Source organism: Dendrobates tinctorius, unplaced genomic scaffold (genome assembly GCF_039654945.1).
Source record: "Dendrobates tinctorius isolate UK_male_01 unplaced genomic scaffold, ASM3965494v1 ptg000127l, whole genome shotgun sequence".
NCBI lineage: Eukaryota > Metazoa > Chordata > Amphibia > Anura > Dendrobatidae > Dendrobates > Dendrobates tinctorius.
This window is the reverse complement of record NW_027361795.1, coordinates 21,315,101-21,340,423: the sequence shown is the minus strand read 5'-3', so window position 1 is coordinate 21,340,423 and position 25,323 is coordinate 21,315,101. Positions and strand designations below refer to the sequence as shown.

At 44.2% G+C, this 25,323-nt stretch overlaps 1 protein-coding gene across 1 annotated transcript in view; it reads left to right on the top strand.

Annotated features, from left to right (window-relative positions):
- The window catches only part of LOC141047479 (uncharacterized), a 75,806-nt gene extending 62,481 nt beyond the window's left edge, over window positions 1-13,325 (top strand). The window contains exons 7-9 of the mRNA XM_073542589.1: window positions 11,537-11,770; window positions 11,857-11,872; window positions 13,254-13,325. Coding sequence (XP_073398690.1) covers window positions 11,537-11,770; window positions 11,857-11,872; window positions 13,254-13,325 — 322 coding nt within the window. The remainder of the gene's footprint in view (window positions 1-11,536; window positions 11,771-11,856; window positions 11,873-13,253) is intronic.
- The last annotated feature ends 11,998 nt before the right edge of the window (window positions 13,326-25,323 follow it).

Here is a 25,323-nt window from a genome sequence, read left to right as displayed (position 1 = left end):
TGATGGGAAGAGCAAGAGAGACAAACTCCAAAAAGAATTATGGGAACCCTACAAAAATGGGGCAAAGCTCAAAGATTCATTCAAGCCCTTTGGTGTAACCGTATCCAGAAGGACAATCCACCTTGTTTCAATTTGAGCGAGGAGTTCTTTGTTATCCCCACCCCTAATACCAAGGTGGAGGGCATCAATCCCCCTAACCCTAAATAACCTTGCATCACAATTGTGGTGTGCCTTAAAATGGCAGGGGATCACCTTTAAATCCATAGTGTCCGTCACAATCTTGGCCGCGCCAATGTCCCGCACGTGCTCCCGTACCCTGACCCCTAAGCTCTCTGATGGTAAGACCAACGTATATCTTGGGGCACGGGCAAGTAGCATAATATATAACGTTGGAGGTGCCGCAAGATATACGCTGTCTGATGGTAAAGTCCCTAGACTCATCTGCAGAGGTAAAGGTGGAGCAGCGCAGGACACTGGCGCAAGCCAGGCAATGGCCACATGGAAAAGAACCAATCTGAGGGGCAACAATACCAAATGGATTACCGGATGCCGGAGTATAATGACTCCTTACTAAGAGATCGCCAAGATTTTTTTGATCTTCTGGATGTAATGGAGGGAAAGCTACCCAGGCAGTCCTCAGGGAGGGGTCAGTCTCCAAAATGGGCTAGTGTTTCTTGAGAATGGCATGCATCCCATGCCACTCGTGGTTGTAGGTGGGGATGAACCATATAGGTCCATTATAGTCCACCTTGGTCCCTTTCTTAGTAGAATTTAATAGATGATTTTGTGGTGTCTTCCTTGCACGATCATACCCGGTCTTCACACACCTGCAGCTGTAGCCACGTGCGTGAAAACGGTCTTTTAGATCCGAAGCCTGTGCCTCGGATCTGGTGTCCGAAGAGCAGATTCGCCGCATCCTAAGGAACTGTCCGACTGGGACAGCTCTTATGGTGGTTGGATCGTGAGAGAAGAACGCATGTAATATGAATTAACAGACGTTGGTTTCCTGAAGCTGTCCGCCTGGATGCGCCAGTTCGAGTCGACCTCCAGATGGACGTCCAGGAAATCAACTGTAGTATCATGAAAGGCATAGGTAATCCGTATATTGAGATTGTTTTCATTAAGCGTCCCCATAAAGTCATTGTTAGGGACTGCGGAATGCACCAAATAATATGAAAGGAGATATGAGGTGCGTTCGCAGCCCGGGTCCACCGTGCAGAGATGGAACCTGCTGCTGAGTAATGGCAGAATAAGATGGTGGCTAAACGCTTGCTTACACGTGGGTTAACTTCACCCAGTATGAATAGAAGCGAACTCTATTACTCCACAGAGCTGATGAAACAAATGCCAGAGCCTGTTGAAATCACAGAGCTCAGCTGAGTGAGCTCTAATTAGGGTCACAAAGCCCTGTCCTAGAGACACCAAACTAGAGCTCCTCTAGACCATCAGCACTCGGCGCTGCGGCTGCAGTGCCAGCAAAAGGTAATAATATATTTAAATTGCACCAAGTGCACACAGTGCTGCTTTGGCGGATGCCACTAACCACTCAGGATGGGGAGGAAAGTGCTAGAGGTGTGCACGGCGGTCACAGCTACCTGATGCGATACGACAGTGCCCGTAGCAGGGAGGCACAGTCAGACGCTAGTGTGCGTAGACTACTGGGAGCACAGTGGCTTGAGCATAGCCACCCATTGGCGCTGACTCTCACTTTGAATGCCTCCTCAAAGGGAGGGGAGTCTTAATGAGTCAGTCACCAGATACATGCATCCATCACCATACTCACAAATAAGCATAATAGTCTATACTAGAGCATGGCCATGTGGCTCTTTTATAGCAGCATCCTTCCGGGACCTTCCTGATGGTCCAATCTGAGCTGGAGAAGGACCTGAGCATGTGACCTCCGATCTCCAATGAGAGATCATCCCAAGAGCATGCTCAGTGGACTGAAAGGAGGACTTAGTCCCTGGAGTAGCTCGCTGTTGACCAGCATACATTGCTATAGCTCGACCAGAGGTGGCAGCAGCAACCAAACCTACAGAGCTGGTCTGAGCAGAGCGCCTGGATCGACGACTCTGCTGAGCAGCCTCCTCTGCGGCCGGAGAGGAATGGGAGACTGCCGAATGCAAGACTCGGGATCTCTGCTGTGCAGCCACATCAGGACAGTGGAGGATGGGAGCGCCAGCAAAATGTGTCTTGATGGCAGAAAGGCCTTGAAGACCTGTTCAGACCATACTTTAGGATTGGCTCCCTTTTTGGTGAGGGTGACCAAAGGAGCCACCAAGGTGGAGAATTGGGGGAATGAACTGGCGATAATAGTTAAACCCCAAAAAGCACTGCACCGCCTTAAGGGAGTGGGATTCTTGCCAGTCCATTACCGCCTGCAATTTGGCAGGATCCATAGCCAAACCCTGGGCCAAGATGATATAGCCCAGGAATGGCAAGGACTCCTGCTCAAACTGGCACTACTCCAACTTGGCATAGAGGGAGAGGGCTTGCAGGCGGTCGAAGACCTTACAGATGTCTCTGCAAGCCAAATCTGGAGAGAAGATAAGAATGTCATCCAGATAGACCACCACGGAGGTGGAGAGCGTATCCCGGAAGACGTCATTTACAAAGTCTTGGAAGATGGCTGGGATATTACAGAGGCTGAAGGGCATGACCAGATACTCATAGTGGCCATCCCTGGTGTTAAAAACCGTCTTCCATTCGTCCCCCGCACGAATACGTATCAGATTATAGGCTCTCTGCAGATCCAACTTGGAAAATACCCTCGCTCCACGTAACCTATCGAACAGTTCCGATATCAAGGGCAGAGGATACTTGTGCTTAACTGTTATGGCGTTAAGACCCCTGTAATCGATGCAGGGGCGTAATTCTCCATTCTTCTTTTGGACAAAGAAGAATCCCGCTCCCACCAGTGACATTGACTTCCTAATGAATCCTCTTGCCAGATTCTCGCTGATATACTGAGACATGGCCTCTGTCTCTGGGAGAGATAGGGGGTAGACTCGACCCCGAGGAGGCTCAGCACCGGGCAGGAGGTCAATAGGACAGTCGTAAGGGCAGTGCGGTGGAAGGGTCTCCACCGCCTTCTTGGAGAAAATGTCTGCATACTGCAGATAGGGCTTGGGAAGCGAGGAGAGATCTACGGGAACCTCTGAGGTAGCGACCTGTACGCAGTCCCTTAGGCACCTACCCTCGCAGGACTTGCTCCAACCGAGAATTTTCCCCGAGGACCACTCTATATGAGGAGAGTGAAATTGTAGCCAGGGAAACCCTAAGAGGACCTAGTCGATACCTTCGGGCATAACAAGCAGGGCTGTGGAGTCGGTAAGCCACAGTTGCGACTCCGACTCCAACTCCTGGATTTTATCAGGCTCCGACTCCGACTCCGGCTCCGACTCCTTCATAAATGGCCAATTCATAACAACAAATTTACTGTTGTAAAATATTAAACATCGTGCTTATTCAGTTTCTCACCATCATATAAGTAATCAGACCACTTAGAGCAAAAACTACATTTATTAGAATACAATTAGAATATAGCAAATAACTTTTATAAACTTTTCTAAACTGTAAGTAAATATGCAATAAACACTTTTATGCAGTTAATAAGAAGAAATCTATAAATTTGTCCTCAGAAAAAGTATTGCCTCTGTCAGATCCTCCTTCATGGATGCCCTCAAATCTGATCTAATTATTTTGAGAGCAGAGAAAAACATCTCTACACTTGTGTTGGTGGCAAAGCAGTAACCACTCGGGCAACATCTCTGACAATGTCAGGATACAGAGGAATCGCTTGTTGCACTGTTATTTTTGATGAACGGTCAAATTTCTCAATTTCTTTTAGTGCACATGAAAAATTCTGCTGAAATGTACTGGCTGTGTTCCTTGATGGGGATGACTCTTCTTCTATGCGGGAACGCTTTGCACGGTCCTTGTGATCCAAATATTTTTCGAAATTAAATTCTTCATCAGTTGATGATGAGGGTGAAGATGTGGCAGGACGACCAAATTCTTCTTGTTCCTCCTGACTGTTCTGCAACCCTTTCATCCTTACTGCTATTTCAAACAGACCTTCTTTTCCTTTACTTAGCTGTTGATCATCTAGAAGAATCCGATGCATTGGGTCTACATAAACAGCTGCCAAAAGAATGTTATTTTGTAATAGTAGCTCCTCTCTCCGTTTCATTGATGTAGCAATGCCACTTGCAATTAACCCTCCTCTTTGGGACAGGCGAAACATCAGGTTCTTCCACTCCTTTAAGAAAATACCTGGAGTTAAGTCCTCTGCTTGTAATTTTTTATTCACTGTAAATGGGTGCTCTAGCAATTTTTCCAGCTCAGTCACCTGATTCCACTGACTTTCATTTAGCATCAGTTGAGGGTTAGCCATGTCTACAAGAAAGGTTTTCAGTTCAACCAAGCGCTGAATCATTAAGTAAGTACTGCCCCATCGTGTGGCTTGATCAATAATTGCCCCTTTTCCAGCACGTCTCTTCAAAATTGAGTCAACTTTAGGGGTTCTGGCAACAGTAGCCAATTTTCTCACCTTGCCAATCAGTGCAGCAGCATGTCCTTCTTGCAGACTGTCTCTTATAGCCAGCTGTAGCGTATGCACAACACAGCACATGTGATGAATGAAAGAACATATTGACACAGTTTCAACAAGATCATCTAAACTATCATGTTGCTGTTCATCTGAAGCAACTTCAGTTTGCTCCTCAGTTACAATACTGTGTTCCTCTATTTCAAACATTTCTGTGTCTGTGGACCCAGAATGTTCTTCTTCTAGCTGCTGGTCACCATCATTACTCTCATTCATTAGCTTAATAGTACTTATCATATTTGAAGCATTGTCAGTTACGACAGAAAGAACTTGCTCTTTTTTAAGTTCATAGTATTGCAGAACCTTTTCCACCAAGACCTGGAGAAACTCACTGGTGTGATGAGCTTTGGTGTCTTTTACTGCCAATGTCTTGGTAACTATTTCATTTTTGTCACAAACAAATCGGACATTGATGGCAAAATAGTTCATTCTGTGACGTGTGCAGGCATCCATTTTAAGAAACAGAAAGCGTCCCTTGAGAGTTTTTTTAAGTTCTTCCTTTTGTTTAAAAGCTTCTTCGATTACTAATTTTCTAATACTGTCTCTCTCCAGAGAAACACCAAGCTTGCGGGCCATTTCCCCATTCAGACACATAAAAGCTGGTCGTGAAAATAATGAAATAGGCACACTATCCTTTACAACAAGCTCTATGATCTGTTTTTTAAATGTATCTACTGTCATTGTCACAGTAACTTTGTCACTGACAAAATATCTTGCAACTGATGGCTGCAAAGTTCTCTGCTCCTTTGTTTGGCTGGAAGAGCTGGGCACTGGTTCATTGGTCTGGATGCAGTCTTTCTCATCCACTGCTTTCAGTACTTCTGGATGAAAGCGCTGTAAATGTCTCTTTAGATTAGAAGCTCTGGTAGGAGCATTTTTATCTTTGCCTGAATATGCACTCATCTTGGCTTCACAGCATTTGTTTTCGTCTGGATCATTTGTCATACACTGACAGACATAGTGTTTTCTATCTTGAGTGATGGTGAAATGTTCAAATACAGCTGATTTAATGTGATGCTTCTTTGACATTCTCAGGTTTTTAATTCTGCATTCACAATCCAAATGACAATTGTTTTTCCTAAAAACAATTGTACAAAATTATTGCCAGGTCATACAACTGATATAGTGGTCAGTAATACTGTTATTATTCCTCATGTACTCACAGTTAACTGATGCAAAGTTTGTTGAAAGGATAATACTTCTTACAGTCTTCCTCTTCTGAGTAGCAGGCAGCTGTGAGATGCTTGGAAGACGCACACCTAGTATGATCTAGTCTAGAGGAGGAGCTTTACTACTAAGAATTTGCAACACATTTTCACTTTCAGTTTCATACATTGTAAGTAGGGGGGTTGGGGCTGTATGAGGTTAACCTAGTATAAGATTAGATAAGGGCAGTGGAGAACAGTGACACACAAGAAGTAAGAAATGTCTCTATCTCCAGCAGAACTGCTTATCACTGTTGTTCATAGTTTGATAGAACATATATATTTGAGTAACATTTATAAAATTCATATGAAAGTTCAATTATGAAATATTAATACATTTTTTTTAAAGCTGGAGTCGGAGTTGGTACATTTCTACCGACTCCGACTCCAACCAAAACTAACTCTGACTCTGACTCCACGACTCCGACTCCACAGCCCTGATAACAAGGAGAGATAACATCTCCTGATGAGAAGGAGACAGTGAGAGCCTCAGCGGAGCCGTCTGGTGGGTGATCTGGGAAGGTAGTGTCGCACCATTCACCACTCTGATAGTGACTGGTTGGGGTAGCAAGACCAGGGGGATTGCGTGTTGTTGGGCAAAGGCAGATGACATGAAATTGCCCTCCACTCCAGAGTCCACGCAAACCTCCACGATCAGAATGGAAGAATTGAACTCCAGCGCCCCTTTAAACAAGAGCTTGGAGGAGAAAGCCACTGTGTCTAGTAGTCCCCCTCCGATAACCACTAGACGCGAGCGTTTCCCGATCGCTGTGGGCACTGGTTGGCAAGGTGGCCAGTTTGCCGACAACGGAAACAGAACGAGGATACCCGCGCGGACTGGAACTTGGAACCCGTGCGGAACACCTCCATGGCCATTGGAGACTCGGGCGCCTGTCCGGGAGGTTCCAGCGGTCTAGCAAAAGTTAGGGCCAACCTATAGCGTTGACTGAACTTGGAGCGCGCCAGCCCTCGCTCCGTGAAACTAAGGTTAATTCAGGTGGAGACAGTAATGAGCTCCTCCAGAGTGGTGGGCACCTCCCTGGTGGCCAGGGCGTCTTTGACATGATCAGCCAGACCTCTCCAGAATATAGGTATGAGAACCTTATCTTGCCACTCCAGCTCTGAGGCCAGAGTCCTGAAGAGGATGGCATACTGGCTGACCAGAGACGAACCCTGAGTTAAGGCCAGCAACTGAAGTGTGGTGTCATTCGTGGCCCAAGGCCCCAGGAAAACCTGCTTCAGAGTGACCAGAAAATGGGTGGCACTCTGTACCAGGGGATCCCCACGCTCCCACAGCGGGGTGGCCCACTCCGAGGCACTGCCCAAAAGGAGGGAGATGATGAATCCCACCTTAGCCCGCTCAGAGGGAAATCATGTGGCCAGCAACTCTAGGTGAATGAAGCACTGACTCACGAAACCCCTGCATGATGCACTATCACCCGAGAACTTCTCGGGCAGCTGGAGGCGGGACAAAGTCAGAGCAGGGATGGCCATGGAGACACGGAAGACAGCCTCTGTGGCTGCTTGAACAGCGACCGAGGTAACATCCGCAGTTGAGGTGGAACGCTCTAGCGCTGCCAACCTGCCCTCCAACTGCTGGATGTACCTATGCAGTCACTGCTCGTCCGCCATTACTAGCCAGACCCTGGTGCTACTATAATGTTAGGGACTGCGGAACGCACCAAATAATATGAAAGGAGAAATGAGGTGCGTTCGCAGCCCGGGGTCCACTATGCAGAGATGGAACCTGCTGCTGAGTAATGGTGAAACAAGATAGTGGCTAAACGCTTGCTTACACGTGGGTTAATTTCACCCAGTGTGAATAGAAGCGAACTCTGTTACTCCACAGAGCTGCTGAAACAAACACCGGAGCCTGTTGAACTCACAGAGCTCAGCTGAGTGAGCTCTAATTAGGGTCACAGAGCCCTGTCCTACAGACACTGGACTAGAGCTCCTCTAGACCATCAGCGCTCGGCGCCAGCAAAAGGTAATAATATATTTAATCGCACCAAGTGCACACAGTGCCACTTCGGCGGACGCCACTAACCACCCAGGACGGGGAGGAAAGCGCTAGAGGTGCGCATGGCGTCACAGCTACCTGGTGCGGTACGACAGTTCCGTAGCAGGGAGGCACAGTCAGACGCTAGTGTGCGTAGACTACTGGGAGCACAGTGGCTTGAGCATAGCCACCCAATGGCGCTGATTCTCACTCTGAATCCCTAACCAACATGTGTATCAAAGGGAGGGGAGTCTTAATGAGTCAGTCACCAGATACATGCATCCATCATCATACACACAAATAAGCATAAGAGTCTATACTAGCGCATGGCCGTTTGTCCATGTGCCTCTTTTATAGCATTGTCCTTCCGGGACCTTCCTGTCCTTCCTGATGGTCCAATCCGAGCTGGAGAATGACCTGAGCATGTGACCTCCGATCTCCAATGAGAGATCGTCCCAAGAGCATGCTCAGTGGACCGAAAGGAGGACTTAGTCCCTGGAGTAGCTCGCTGTTGACCAGTAAGCATTGCTATAGCTGGACCAGAGGTGGCAGCAGCAGCAACCAAACCTACAGAGCTGGTCTGAGCAGAGCGCCTGGATCGATGAGTCTGCTAAGCAGCCTCCTCTGCGGCCGGAGAGGATTGGGAGACTACCGAATGCAAGGCTCGGTATCTCTGCTGTGCAGCCACAGAAACCCGACGCCTAACAGTCATCGAGCTGGTGAGCCCCTCCATCCAACAACAGAATATCATTGATATAGCGATACCAGCACAGCAAATGGGAAGCAGCCTGCGGGCCCCCGTCACCAAAAATAGATCTCTCCCAGGCGCCCAGGAAGAGATTGGCGTACGAGGGCGCACAGGCTGTGCCACGCTTCTGTAGATAGAAGATGTCTTTGAAGACAAAACAGTTGTGGGTGAGGATGTAATTCACAAGCTCGAGGATCAGCTTACACAAGTGACCGTCCAGGTCGAAGGCCCCCATGAAGAGGCGAATTACATCAATACCCAGGGAATGATCGATGCAAGTGTAAAGACTCTCCACATCAGCCATGAGGAGGAGAGTGTGGGGATCCACAAGGACGCCATCAACCCGTGCCAGGACATCCATCGCTCTTTCTCCTGTTTCTTTAACCCAGCAGGAAGTGCCGCGGTGTCTAAAAATCACTAAAATTGACAAATCCCTGGGCCAGGATGGGATACGCCCCCGTGTACTGCAGGAATTAAGTACAGTCATAGACCATTAATTTTAATCTTTAAAGATTCCATAGTAACAGGGTCTGTACCATAGAACTGGTGTATAGCAAATGTGGTGGCAATATTCAAGAAGGGGACAAAAACTGTACTTGGAAATTATATGCCAGTGAGCTTAATCTCTACTGTAGGTAAAATCCTGGAGGGTTTTCTAAGAGATGCTATACTGGAATATCTGAAGATTAACCTTATTACCCAATATCAACATGGGTTTAAGAGGGACCGTTCCTGTCAGACTAATCTGATAAGCTTTTATGATGAGGTAAGTTCCGGACTGGACCAAGGAAATACAGTGGACGTGGTGTACATGGACTTTTCAAAAGCTTTTGATATGGTGCCACACAAAAGGTTGATACATAAAATGAGAACAATGGGGATAGGGGAAAATTTGCGTAACTGGGTTAAGAGCTGGCTCAGGGACAGGAAGCAAAGGATGGTTATTAATGGAGCTCCCTCAGACTGGGTCACGGTTAGCAGTGGGGTACCACAGGGGTCATTATTGGGCCCGCTTCTTTTTAACATATTTATTAATGACCTTGTAGGGGGCATAGGAGTAGCATTACAATATTTGCAGATGACACTAAACTCTGCAGGGTAATCAATACATAGGAGGACAATTTTATATTAGAGGAGGATTTATGAAAACTAGAAGCTTGGACTGATAAATGGCAAATGAGCTTTAATGGGGAAAAATGTAAGGTCATGCACTTGGGTAGAACAAAGATGTATAATTATGTGTTTAATTGTAAAACATTGGGCAAAACTGTCACTGAAAAAGACCTGGGTGTATGGGTGGACGACAAACTCACATTTAGCGGCCAGTGTCAGGCAGCTGCTGCAAAGGCAAATAAAATAATGGGATGCATTAAAAGAGGCATAGATGCTCATGAGGAGAACATAATTTTACCTCTATATATACTGTAAGTCACCACACTTAGAATACTGTGCACAGTTCTGGTCTCCGATGTACAAGAGCGACATATCTGAACTGGAGCGGGTGCAGAGAAGAGCGACCAAGGTTATTAAGGAACTGGGGGGTCTGCAATACCAAGACAGGTTATTACACTTGGGGTTATTTAGTTTGGAAAAGTGAAGGCTTAGGGGTGATCTTATTACAATGTATAAATATATGCGGGGACAGTACAAAGACCTTTCTAATGATCTTTTTACTCTTAGACCTGTGACGGGGACAAGGGGGCATCCTCTGCATCAGGAGGAAAGGTTTAAGCATACCCACAAACACGGATTCTTTACTGTAAGAGCAGTGAGACTATGGAACTCTCTGCCATATGATGTTGTAATGAGTGATTCCCTAATAAAATTTAAGAAGGGACTGGATGCCTTTCTTGAAAAGTATAATATTACAGGGTATATACACTAGTTTCCTTGATATTGCGTTGATCCAGGGAGCTAGTCTGATTGCCATATGTGGAGTCGGGAAGGAATTTTTTCCCCAATGTGAAGCTTACTGTTTGCCACATTAGTTTTTTTTGCCTTCCTCTGGATCAACATGTTAGGGCAAGTTAGGATAGGATATGGGTTAAACTAGATGGACTTAAAGTCTTCCTTCAACCTTAATAACTTTGATACTATGTTAATAACTATCTTACTATGTTACTATGTTCAGTCATGTCTGTGCTATGTCCTCTTCTTCATGATGTCTGACCCCCTCTATGACTGTCCTGGAATCAGAGGGAGAGAAGCAGGACCTGGCAAGTATGAACTGATAGATCTAAAAATAAAGTTAGGTGTGTCTGTTTATATTAATACATCCAACATATAGTGTGTGTACATTCAGTGCTCAGCAGAAACATTTGGAAAGTAAGATTTTATTCAATATCTCACTGACCACAAGGCCAATTTCCAACATTTGGTCAAGACTAAATTTCATAGAACATTTCTTTAACCCATAACATGAAAATATGGTTAATAATTTAACTTTTATTACAGAATCTTCAGTTTTACTCTAATTAGTTTATGAACCCCACATCAAAAACTATAACCCATAGTATTTTGTATGACTTCTCTGATTTTTAAGAACAGCTCCCAGTCTTCTAGGCATTGAATTGGTGACATATTGCAATGTCTACCAAAAAATGTAGTTGCCCTACACCATTCTGGTGTCGTGATCACATTTTCTGCAACAATGTGACACCTGGATCACTGACTGTCGAAAAATTGTAAAAAAAAGGAATGGCGGCTAATGTAATTATGCATCAGTTTTGATATCAGTTCTGATCCATTGCCTTACAACCAGGCTCCAAAAACTTACAAACTATTTATCCCAGAAAATGGGGTTCATTTTGTTTGCAGATATCCCTAATTGCTGTAGTGCGATGAAACATGAACTGCAGTAAAACGAATAGAAAGAAAACATTTTTTATCCCCTTTATCACCATGTGTATAACATGCCACTGTTTTACTGAATATTGCTACATTTTAAAATTATTGCTTTTATTTATTTTACACAGTATAATAACTCTCCCATCATCCATGAAATATTCTCTTTATCCCATGTATATGGAAGCATTTATTGATGAGGCCTTTACTATTCCACTAACTGAGGTATCCGTAGGATCTTACGTCTATGTGGGAATGGCAATTTCTGCGGATGCAAATATTTTTTCTCTGAGCGTGGAACAATGTATTGTTTCCCCAACAAACAATCGTAATGATTCCGACAGTGTGATACTAATATCTGACGGGTAAGTGTTCTTTATGGCATCATGGCTAGTTGTGTTGTTTTTAGTTTTTTTAGTACATCCATGTTGTTAAGACTTTGTTCTTGTAGTGATGATCTGGCAGAAGTAAGATACAAACTCCAATGAAGTTGTTACAAAAAAAAAAATGTAACCAATTCCAGATCAGATGTTATAAGAATAAATCCATGGATCAGTTATCCATGTCTCTTGTAGTAGTACATATTTTCAAACAGTCAGTCAGGCTCTATTAAATTCACTATCACAACATCCATGGTCTATGGTTCAATAATCCCATAACAGCACAAAAAAGTTCTGGACTGTTGGCGCAACCTTCTTTACAAAGAGTTAATGCCTTATTTACAGGGATAGGCAAAAAAACCCGTTAAACTGGGAGTGAAGTGCTTTTGGCACACTAAAGGTCCATCTATACAGACCGACCATCAGCACAGTACAACCGTGGGTTGGTAAACCTTTACCGATCGGCGGTCATTTAGTAGCCTGTTTACAAAAACAGACCAAAGTAAATGATGAGCATTAAATCATCTGTAATAGATTGCCCAGTCTATATGGACTGCCGTGGTTCTCGTCAGTGTGAGTCCTGTTACACAGGACAATGCACCACAGAGAATGGTGAAGGCCCTACACATGATTGGGGGAGGGGGGAGGTGGCAGTGTAAGCAATGCTGTATGAACCTGTAATGAGAATAAAAAGCAGAGCACTCCTAAGGCTGGTTTCACATTCGCGCTTTTTAAGCGCACGCACGGCCGGGGGTAGCTCCGCCCCCGATCCGGCTCTCTGCCCGGCGTGCCCGCCCCTTCCTTGTAGCGCCGCCTCCTAGCGCACAGCGGCGCCTGCGATCGGCGCACCCTATCTTTAGCATAGGGTGCGCAGATCGTGCGCAGGCCGTGCGCTAGTTGCGCTTTGACCTGCGCTGCGCACTTTTGACGGTGCGCCGTGCGCGCCAAAATCCGAAAAGTTTGATTTTGGCGCGCGCGGCGCACCGTCAAAAGTGCGCAGCGCAGGTCAAAGCGCAACTAGCGCACGGCCTGCGCACGATCTGCGCACCCTATGCTAAAGATAGGGTGCGCCGATCGCAGGCGCCGCTGTGCGCTAGGAGGCGGCGCTACAAGGAAGGGGCGGGCACGCCGGGCAGAGAGCCGGCTCGGGGGCGGAGCTACCCCCGGCCGTGCGTGCGCTTAAAAAGCGCGAATGTGAAACCAGCCTTAGTGCAGAAATCCTTAATAAAATCTGTATTCCTCATTCAATCCATCTGCATAGAATCGTACCAGTAGCCACTGACATCTCCTATCTCAGTAAAGTAACAATCCCTATTTACTGAATACAGATTTTACCTGTGAATTCAGCCCAGGAGGAGAAAGAAGCAGATTTCTCTGATAAGATCTATTATAAAGTTTTGTATTTTCACGTGTACTATCGATTTATGAAATAAAAATTTAAATGACGATTACTATTTTAATTTCTCAGACAGCGGCATTTAACAAGCGGCAGCATGGCGGCGCATCATTCTTATCGCCCATCAGCACTCCCGTGGTGTGATCATGGGTCACCGATAGGTTGCTTTCATAGCAGGGGGTCTACTAAAAGCCTCCATACTTGCCATCATGAAGCTCCTTTGGAACACTGCCGAGATTCAAAGGAGACTGTGATTTTTACTATATGCAGCTATGTGGTTGCATCACTGTTTATAGTACGAGTGATCAGATGAATAAAATTTAAAAAAAAAAAATAATAATTCAAATCTCCACCCTTTTACCCCATTAAAGATAAAGATAATAAAAAATACACATATATGTTATCTCTGTGTTCAGAAAAGTCCGTTGTATCAAAATATAAAAATAATTAATCCAGTCGGTAAATGCAATATTTGAAAAAAATTCCAGAACGCCAAAACAACCTTTTTTTGTCACTGCAATTCCACGAAAAATCAGAATTCTCATTTTTTTTTTCAGAATTTCTCCCCACTTGGAATTTTTTTCATGCTTTCCAGGACTCTATGAGTTACAATGAAGGATGTCATTCAAAAGTACAACTCGTTCCGCAAAAACAAGTCCTCATATATTTTAGTGAACTTAAAAATAAAAAAGTTTTGGCTCTGGAAAGAAGGAAGGGGGAAGAGTAAATACAAAAATGGAAAATGTAATGACGGGGTCAAGTCTTCCATAAGGTTCTAGAGACACAGATCTTTTTAGTTATCGCTAGTTTTCCTGGTCCTTACCAAAGGGGTGTCACTCACAGGGTAATAATGCAGAGCATCAAATGCTACTCCATGCAGCTGCTCTCCCGAAGAGGAAGTTTTGCCAATCACCATGATAAATGCAATAAACTAAAGCTTGAGATAAATATTGAGAAAAAAAGAATCTAATGGCTATACTTATTTCTCCTAGATGTGCAGTGGATACACAAAATGTGGTAGAAATATTAACAAGTGGACAGTCCTTGGAAGTTAGACTTAAATTCCCTGCATTCCGTTTGAAAGAATATGAAAATTATTATATGTTCTTCAACATGAAGCTTTGTGATGAAACTAAAGACTGTACCAAGGTAAGTGCGAGTGTGGAAAGCATTCACTGCATTGTGTCCTGTTGTCCCAGCTGTATTCTCACAAAGTACTAACAGGTGGTTCTCAAATCTTGGTGGCAGGTAGATTGGGTTGCTCACATAATTTTAAAATATGTAAAACTATAAAACAAGTGAGAAAATATAATAAAGGATATAGATATACATTTTAGTCCATTCAATTTATGAAAAAACACATTGAATTCATAGTGTAACAGAAGGCTACCCACGATAATGGACAGCCAAAAGAATGTTTTGTTAAAATTATGAACTTTATAACAGAATAATCCAATAATATTTCATATGAGAAAAGTAAATAATGATTCCTCCTGCTAAAAGGCAGATCAAAATTGGTCCAAGATACTATACATAAGCATATACATGATCAAACAAGACTGACAAGGCCACTCACAATTGTATTCATTGGGCAAAATTATTTAAATGCATCAAATTTAGACTGTATTAAAGTGCCAAAGTGATACTATGAAAGAGTAACAAAAAATGTGCAAACAAATGCCCTGAAATTTATCCAACGCAAACTGGTTCAGTGCCTGTAAACATTGCCAACTTGAATTGATCTATTAAAGTGCTTTAAGCTAGAAGGAACAGAAATCCAGTCTGGTGCTGGCACTCCCGAAATATGTAACATGTAAGAGATTGGCTTACTTAAAAAAATTTTATTCTGAAGTGTACCAAATGTTGAGATATTGTGGATATTACGGTATCTATTAACTGAAAATACTGCTACATTTGGACTCTTGAAGTAAATTGAATCTTTACTTCTATCTTCTAATACATAATATATCACCTTTCTCTACTTGCCAAAATCAAACTCACTACTTGGACAACCCATTCTTGAATAGTCTTTTCCCCCTTGTAAAATAATATTACCCTAAACCCACGTTCTGGGTCTCCGGAGACATTAACTGCAGGGCTGACAAGGCATAACAATGTCACAGAAGCCTCGAGAGAACCGACACTGTGATAGCTGGAACAACAGGGTATCTTTATTTTGCATCGGTGAATATAGTATTGAAGAAGGGTTGTCCGAGTAGAGGACAGCCGCTTTACATAATTTCTGCCAACAGCCATCAATAAAAGGAATTTAAGGAGCTACAGTAAACATTATATTATATTATAATATATATATATATATATATACACATATATATATGCATATACATACACACACATACATTTAATAGAAGAAGAATATATACATACTTGCGGACTCAGACAGAAGAGGGCCCCTGTGCAAGAACAGTATATTGGTCCTTTGCAGTCCAATATCTCATCATAATGCACATTTTCACCTGCTTTGGAGGTGTAAACAGGCCCCATTACCTTTTGGGCACTTGCGCACAAAGGTTGCACCAATGATATGTTTGCCCCTGTATATATATATATATATATATATATATATATATATATACACACACTGTATACATACACACACACACACACACCGTGCCTTGCGAAAGTATTCGGCCCCCTGGAACTTTTTCAACCTCTTCCCACGTATCATGTTTCAAACATAAAGATACCAATTTTAAGTTTTTGGTGAAGAATCAACAAAAAGTGGAACACAATTGTGAAGTTGAACGAAATTTATTGGTTATTTAAAATTTTTGTGGAAAGTCAAAAACTGAAACGTGGGGCGTGCAATATTATTCGGCCCCTTTACTTTCAGTGCAGCAAATTCACTCCAGAAGTTCATTGTGGATCTCTGAATGATCCAATGTTGTCTTAAATGACCAATGATGATAAATATAATCCACCTGTGTGTAATCAAGTCTCCATATAAATGCACCTGCTCTGTGATAGTCTCAGGGTTCTGTTTGAAGCACAGAGAGCATCATGAAGACCAAGGAACACAACAGGCAGGTCCATGATACTGTTGTGGAGAAGTTTAAAGCCGGATATGGATACAAAATGATTTCCAAAACTTTAAACATCCCAAGGAGCACTGTGCAAATGATAATATTGAAATGGAAGGAGTATCATACCACTGCAAGTCTACTAAGACCTGGCCGTCCCTCTAAACTTTCATCTCAAACAAGGAGAAGACTTATCAGAGATGCAGCCAAGAGGCCCATGATCACTCTGGATGAACTGTAGAGATCTACAGCTGAGGTGGGACAGTCTGTCCATAGGACAACAATCAGTCGTACACTGCACAAATCTGGCCTTTATGGAAGAGTGGCAAGAAGAAAGCCATTTCTCAAAGATATCCATAAAAAGTGTTTTTTAAAGCAACAAACCACCTGGGAGACACACCAAACATGTGGAAGAAGGTGCTCTGGTCAGATGAAACCAAAAATCGAACTTTTTTGCAACAATGCCAAACGATATGTTTGGCGTAAAGGCAACACCGCTCATCACCTTGAACACACCATCCCCACTCTCAAACATGGTGGTGGCAGCATCATGGTTTGGGCCGGCTTTTCTTCAGCAGGGACAAGGAAGATGGCTAAACTTGATGGGAAGATGGATGGAGCCAAATACAGGACCATTCTTGAAGAAAACCTGTTGGAGTCTGCAAAAGACCTGAGACTGGGATGAAAATTATTCAGAATTGAGAGTCCTCAGTGGTTGATACCTTTTAATGGCTAACTGAAAAGATGGTAACACATTGCAAGCTTTCGAGACTACTCAGGTCTCTTCATCAGGCATTGACTAATACAAAATCTGAAGAGTCACATATTTATGCACAACACAATACAGAAAAAGTGCAATAGATAAGACAAGTGACGTGAAGCAGAACTATCATTATGCCTCTAGTAGTCACATACAACCCAAATTTACCATCTTTTCAGTTAGCCATTATCAACCACTGAGGACTCTCAATTCTGAATATTTTTCTATCTACTTGCTAACGCCGTACAAAGATATACATCTTTCCTGTATCGAGACTGGGATGGAGATTTGTCTTCCAACAAGACAATGATCCCAAACATAAAGCAAAATCTACAGTGGAATGGTTCACAAATAAACGTATCCAGGTGTTAGAATGGCCAAGTCAAAGTCCAGACCTGAATCCAATCGAGAATCTGTGGAAAGAGCTGAAAACTGCTGTTCACAAACGATCTCCATCAAACCTCACTGAGCTCGAGCTGTTTGTCAAGGAAGAATGGTCAAGAATTTCAGTCTCTCGATGTACAAAACTGATAGAGACATACTCCAAGCGACTTGTAGCTGTAATCGCAGCAAAGGGTGGCGCAACAAAGTATTAAGTTAAAGGGGCCGAAAAATATTGCACGCCCCACTTTTCAGTTTTTGAATATCCACAAAAATTTAAAATAACCAATAAATTTCGTTCAACTTCACAATTGTGTCCCACTTGTTGTTGATTGTTCACCAAAAATTTAGATTTGGTATCTTTATGTTTGAAGTATGATATGTGGGAAAAGGATGAAAAGTTCCAGGGGGCCGAATACTTTCGCAAGGCAAAATATATACACATATACACACACACACACACACATATACATACACAGAATTTTATTGATAGGTGTATCGCACACCAGCTCTAATTTGAGGTTAGCTAGAGATCTGCCCACAAATCAGGTATGTTATCACCAAGTGTAGGACCACAGGAGCCAGAAGTATAGACGTAAGAGTCCAGAACGCCAGCATTTTGTGCATGCCATCGTACCTATAGAATAAAAGAAATTAAGGCTAAGCCACAACAATAAGCATTTGAGTTTTTGATGTTGCAGATTTTCTGCAGTATTTCGGTACCAATTAATTAAATTACGTTACTTGTGTTTTTTCATTGCATCTTTTAGTGCAGTTTTTTACATGCATTTTATCACGTTTTTTCTTTTGTGGTGTCTTCTTTTGGTGGGTCCTGTTTTAAAATTGCTTTTTTTTATACTTCCTTTTACTTAGTTTTGTTAAACTTTATTGGTAAACTCATGTGTGGATTATATTCAGATGTGCACTAAAACAGATTTGTGTTTTTATGTGCAAATTTTCCTCACCTCATTGAAGTCTATAGGGAAAATCCACAAATAAAAGCATATTTAATGCAATAGAAATCAACATGTTATGGAGTTCAGAAACGCATCACAGGTCAGCTTACACAGTGTAAAAAAAATCCAAATACTCACAATAGTTTCCCACGATGAGTATTTGCTGAGTTTTTTATGTTTTTATATATTTTCTGCATCATTTCTGCACCTTTAGGCTATGTGTACATGTTGCATATTTGCTTGCAGAAATTTCTGCAAGGTTTCTGAATCTCTTGGCAGAAAAATGCAGTGGAAAATACTCGTTTTTTTATGCGTTTTGTCATGCATTTTTGTAAATCCATAGAGCTAAATAAAAATATATTTAAAAAAAATAATAATTTTTATGTCATTTTCTTGTTCAACCTCTTTTTCATTCTCCATTGAAGACCATAATGTCATTACATACCATGTTCAAATTTATAATGTTTACACACACTAAACAAATATAATTGAACATATAATATATACTATATATGTATATACACTGTTCAAAAAAATAAAGGGAACACTTAAACAACGGAATATAACTCCAAGTAAATCAAACTTCTGTGAAATCAAACTGTCCACTTAGGAAGCAACACTGATTTACAATCAATTTCACATGCTGTTGTGCAAATGGAATAGACAACAGATGGAAATTATTGGCAATCATCAAGACACCCTCAATAATGGAGTGGTTCTGCAGGTGGGGACTACAGACCACATCTCAGTACCAATGATTTCTGGCTGATGTTTTGCTCACTTTTGAATGTTGGTTGTGCTTTCACACTCATGGTAGCATGAGACGGACTCTACAACCCACACAAGTGGCTCAGGTAGTGCAGCTCTTCCAGGATAGCACATCAATGTGAGCTGTGGCAAGAAGGTTTGCTGTGTCTGTCAGCGTAGCGTCCAGAGACTGGAGGCACTACCAGCAGACAGTCCAGTACACCAGGAGAACTGGAGGGGGCCGTAGGAGGGCAAAAACCCAGCAGCAGGACCGCTACCTCCGGCTTTGTTCAAGGAGGAACACAGCAAGAGCCGTGCAAAATGACCTCCATATGACACACACATATTATAATTAAATAGATATATATATATATATATATATATAATCTCTCTCTCTATCTTAATAAAATAAAGGGAACACTTACATATTTCAAAGAGATATATATAGTAGAATCAGTTAAAATTCAGTTGCCGACTTCTGTAAAATCATTACAGAACCCGACATGAAATGACACATGGTTTACATACAGTAAACCATTTCATTTCATTTAAGGTACTGTCACACTTAGCGATGCACCAGCGATCCCGACCAGTGATATGACGCGGTCAGGATCACTGGTGCATCACTAAGTGGTCGCTAGTGAGCTGCCAAACAGGCAGATCTCACCAGCGACATAGCAGGGGTCGGGGGTCGCTACTTACCTGTCAGACGAGGCGATCCTGACGTCCTCCCGCCCACATCCACACGTCGCTCGTTGGCACCACAGGAAGCCCAGCAGGAAGCTGACGAGAAACGGTCCAGGCTGTTCTCGCACGATCAGCGATAACCAGCGTGGGAGCCGGTCGGAGGCAAGTTTCACACATAGCGATATCTCTAGCAATATCGCTGCTGCATCACAAAACCAGTGACGTTATAGCGATATTGCTATCGATATCGCTTAGTGTGACAGGCCCTTTAGATTTATATATGTACTAGCTGAAGAGCCCAGCGCTGCCCGGGCATAGTAACTAACTGTGGATAGCTATAGCAAATTATAATTATCCTCAATCCCATAGCCCGTGCCCATATACCCATCATACATATCCTCCATCCCATAGTCCCATGCCCATATACCCATCACACATTCTCCATCCCATTGTCCCATGCCCATATACCCATCACACATCCTCCATCCCATAGTCCCATACCTATATACCCATCATACATATCCTCCATCCCATAGTCCCGTGCCCATATACCCGTCATACATATCCTCCATCCCATAGTCCAGTGCCCATATACCCATCACACATCCTCCATCCCATAGTCCCGTGCCGATATTCCCGTCATACATATCCTCCATCCCATAGTCCCGTGCCCATATACCCATCACACATCCTCCATCCCATAGTCGAGTGCCCATATACCCATCACACATCCTCCATCCCATAGTCCCGTGCCGATATACCCGTCATACATATCCTCCATCCCATAGTCCAGTGCCCATATACCCATCACACATCCTCCATCCCATAGTCAACCATTATGACATCATGACGAGCGGCGGGGCTTGCAACCTATGATGACATCAGCTTCGCCATGGCAACCATTGTGACATCATAATGAGGGGCGGGGCTCGATACGCACACACTTTTTCCCCATTATGTAGATAGGGGCAAAATTGTTTGGTGAATTGGAACGGGCGTGGTTAAAATTTCGCCTCGCAACATAGCTTAGGACGCTCTCAGGGTCCAGACATGTGACTGTGCCAAATTTTGTGGCTGTAGCTGCGACGGAGCGGATGCCTATCCCGGACATACACACACTTGAGCTTTATATATTAGATTTCATTAATAATTACATTAGTGTATGTGTGTAAAATTTGGGACATGTAGGTGTTAGATTAACGGGTACATTCGTTGAAAAACATGGTGTGGGCTCCCGCGTAATTTTCTCCGCCAGAGAGGGAAAGCCAGAGACTGAGGGCAGATATTAATGGCCTAGGAAGGAACCATGGTTATTTCCCCCCCCCGGCTACAAACATCTGCCCCCCAGCCACCCCAGAAAGGCACATCTGTAAAATGCGCCTTTCCTGGCACTTAGCCTCTCTATTTCCACTGCCTTTAATGGTGACATGTGGGTTAATAAGGGGTAAATGTCACCTTGCAATTGAAAGGTGACATTAAGCCAGGTTAATAATGGAGAGGTGTTAAAAATACACCTCTCCATTATTAATCCAATAGTATTAAAGGGTTAAAAAATACACACAGACATTAATCTAATATATAAAGCTCAAAGTGTGTGTGTATGTATGTGTGTATGTATGCATGTTATGTATGTATGTTATGTATGTATGTGTGTCCAGGATAGGCATCCGTACCGTCGCAGCTACAGCCACAAAATTTGGCACAGTCACACGTCTGGACCCCGAGAGCGTCCTAAGCTATGTTGTGAGGCGAAATTTTAACCCCGCGCATTCCAATTCACCAAACAATTTTGCCCTTGTCTACATACTGGGGAAAAAGTGTGTGTGTCAAGCCCCGCCCCTCATTATGATATTATAATGCCCCTATCTCCAAAATGGGGAAACAGTGTGTGCGTATCAAGCCCCGCCCCTCATTATGATGTCACAACGGTTGCCATGGCAACGCTAAAGTCATCATAGGTTGCAAGCCCCGCCACTCATTATGATGTCATAATGGTTGACAGTGGGATGGAGGATGTTTGATGGGTATATGGGCACTGGACTATGGGATGGAGGATGTATGATGGGTATATGGGCACGGGACTATGGGATGGCGGATATGTATGATGGGTATATGGGCATGGGACTATGAGATGAAGGATGTGTGATGGGTATATGGGCACGGGACTATGGGATGGAGGATATGTATGATGGGTATATGGGCGCAGGCCTATGGGATGGTGGATATGTATGATGGGTATATGGGCATGGGACTATGAGATAAGGATATGTATGGTGGGTATATGGGCACGGGCCTATGGGATGGAGGATGTGTGATGGGTATATGGGCATGGGACTAAGGGATGGAGGATATGTATGATGGGTATATGGGCACAGGCCTATGGGATGGTGGATATGTATGATGGGTATATGGGCATGGGACTATGGGATGGAGGATAATTATAATTTGTTATAACTAGCCACAGTTAGTTACTATGCCCGGGCAGCGCCGGGCTCTTCAGCTAGTTAGAAAATATTTTAATGAAATGACACACAGTTTTTGACCAAATTTATTACACAGCCAATCCAACTGAAGGCATCGTTCTCCTGTAATGAAAAAATAATATCCATACCTCTCCACCGTTCAGTCATGTCCCCCGCTGTAATCCATCTGAAGGGGTTAAATAGTTTACAACCGGGAGCATTGCTAATGCTACCAGCCCGGTTGTAAACCTATGAGAAATGAATGGAAACCTGTCTACGCAGGTGCCCCAGCTAACCGGAGATGAACTGATTAGCGTGGGAAAGTTTCTGAAGATTTTCCCACGCTCCTGAGTTCACCTCAGGTCAGGCGGAGACTCTGCACAGCCTCCGTGTTTACCACTGATGTCACTGAGGCTGCGCAGAGTCTCCGCCTAAAGGTGGTACTGGAATCCATGGGACTTTATGAGTTGTTCCAGGTCAAGTGTACATATTGAGAAGAGTAGGGATCCCAGAACAGAACCTTGGGGGACTCCAACAGAGAGAGGGTGGGATGAGGAGGTAGTGCAGGAGTGGGAGACGCTGAATGTGCAGTTGGAAAGGTATGAGGAGATCCAGGATAGGGTGAGGTCTTTAGGCATGATTGTGGCATGTTTGAAAGCAGAAGGGAAGGTACCAGAATTTAGTGATAGGTTTAAGAGATGGGTTAGAGATGGGATAAGTGTGGTGGTGAGGTCAGAGAGGAGGTGGGATGGGGTCTAGTGCACAAGTGGTGACGTGATTTGGAGAGGAGACATTTAAGCTCCACTTCAGTGATGTTGGAGAGGGAGGGAGGTATTTGGGGAAGGGCATTGGTCTGGTATACAAAGGGGTTGTAGTGGTTGAACAGTAAAGACTTGCCTTGTTTAGTCAATCTTATTTTTGAAGTGTGTGGAAAAGTCCTCAGCAGAAATGAGGGAGGTTGGAGGGGGCAGTAGTGGGTGGAGGAGGGAGTTATAAGTTTTGAATAAATGTTTGGGCTTGTAGGAAAGGGAAAATACGAGGTTTGTGAAGTAGGCCTGTTTAGCATAGGTGAAGGCAGATTTGAAAGCAAGTGTTACTTGTTTGAGTGCAGTGAGATCATCTTGCGAATTTGTTTTCTTCCAACGCTGCTCTTCAACCTGTCACGCCTTTCCGACATACTCACCCAGCCTCCGCTCCCACGCCGTCTCTGCATACTCACCCAGCCATCGCTCCCACGCCACAGCCCCTCGCCTCCTGACAGCCACGGCGGTCACCTCTGACAGGCGCGAGGCCGACAGCATCTTTGCATGCAATGTGCATGCGCCATAGGCCGCACCTCCCTTCTGCTTCTTGTGCTCCGACTATGCCCTGACCCGGAAGCACCCCCTGACCAATGGCATACCAGACAGGGGCATATCAGGCCGCTTTCCCCTGAGGGAGGCGCCTGATGATTGTGTTTCTTAGCACACTGGGCCTCGCTTCTTCGTGTGCTCTCTGCAGTCTCACAGTCCCGTTCTCGTGTGCTCCCTGCAGCAACCTTGCTGTCCTGCTATCCGTGTCCCCTGCTGTACTCCACAGTCCGACTCCAGTCCTGCCTCCGGTGTTCCTGTTCCATCCTGCTCCAGTCCTTCCGTCCTACTCCAGTCCTGCCTCCAGTGTTCCTGCTCCAGCCATCCCTCCACGTTCCAGTCTACAGTCTTACTCCACTCCAGTCTCCCAGCTCTGTCCTGTCACCTACACTTCAGTCCCACGCTCCTACTCCAGTCCATCCTGAGCCGCCCCTCTCGGTACCGGCTACCGTGGTACTCGAACCCCTAGGCCTGCTCCTAACGGTCCCTGTATATGGGGTCGGTTCCACCTGGCAGCTCGCCCAGGGCCCCTCGGTGCCACGGTCCAGAGGGTCCACTCCTGGAGATTCCGGCTCCAGACCAGCCATGCTAACACAACCCTGGACACTTGCCAGAGCTTTTTAGTGATTTTATTGTGCCAGGGTTGTCTATTGATACATCGCACTCTGCCATGAATGAGAGGGCAACTGTGTCAATAGCTAATGCGAGAGTGACATTGTTGAAAGCAGTGGCACTGATTGTGTCGTGGAGTGAGGATATGGATGCCAATGGTAGAATAGAGTCAGAAAGTGTGTGGGTATCTAGGTGAGTGAGGTTTCTGCGGTGGTGCGCATGTGGCTGGACATGGGGGGCAGGTGAGGAGGACAGGGATGAGAAAGTGAGTAGATGGTGGTCAGATAGAGGGAGAGGGAAGGTTGTGAAGTTAGATAGGGAGCAGAGACGGGTGAAAACTAGGTCTAATGTATGTCAATCTGTGTGGGTGGCTGAGGAGGACCACTGAGCAAGTTCAAAAGATGAAGTAAGAGACAGGAGTTTGGAGACTGTTGACTGAAGGGTATCAGTGGGGATGTTGAAGTCACCCTTGATGATAGTGGGAATGTCAGTGGAAAGAAAGTGAAGAAGCCAGGTAGAGAATTTAGTCAATAAAGGCAGTGGCTGGGCCCGGAGGTCGGTATATGACGGCCACTTGAAGGTTGGATGGAGAGTTGATGCGGACAGAGTGGACTTCAAAAGAGGGGAGTATAAGGGAGGGTAGTGGTGGGATTGGGTTAAAGGTGCAGTTAGTAGAAAGGAGAAGACCCACTTCTTGCCCCAACAACAGATATGGTGGAGGAGTGTGGGTGAAGTGGAGGCCGCCATTACACAGTGCAGCAGGGGAGGCGGTGTCAGAGGGCGTCAGCCATGTTTCTGTGAGGCCGAGGAAGGCAAGATTGCGAGAGAGAAAGAGGTTAGGAGCATTAACATAATTAACCTACATATGCTGTAACAAAACTGCAACTGTGAGAAATCTGCGTAAAATGCAATATCTGTTTACTTTCCAAAAAAAACGTTTTAAATTGCATGAGCTCCTGCGTAATTTTCATAGTCAGCAGAGGGAAAGCCGACAGCTTATGTTAATATTCTAGGAAGGAGCAAATAGCCATAAAGGTTCCCAGGTTATTAATATCAGCTCACACCTGTTTGCTTAGTCTTTACTTGCTAGTTTACAGGGGAACCCCAGAGAAAAATTGACATGGGGTCCCAAAAAAAAAAAAAAAAA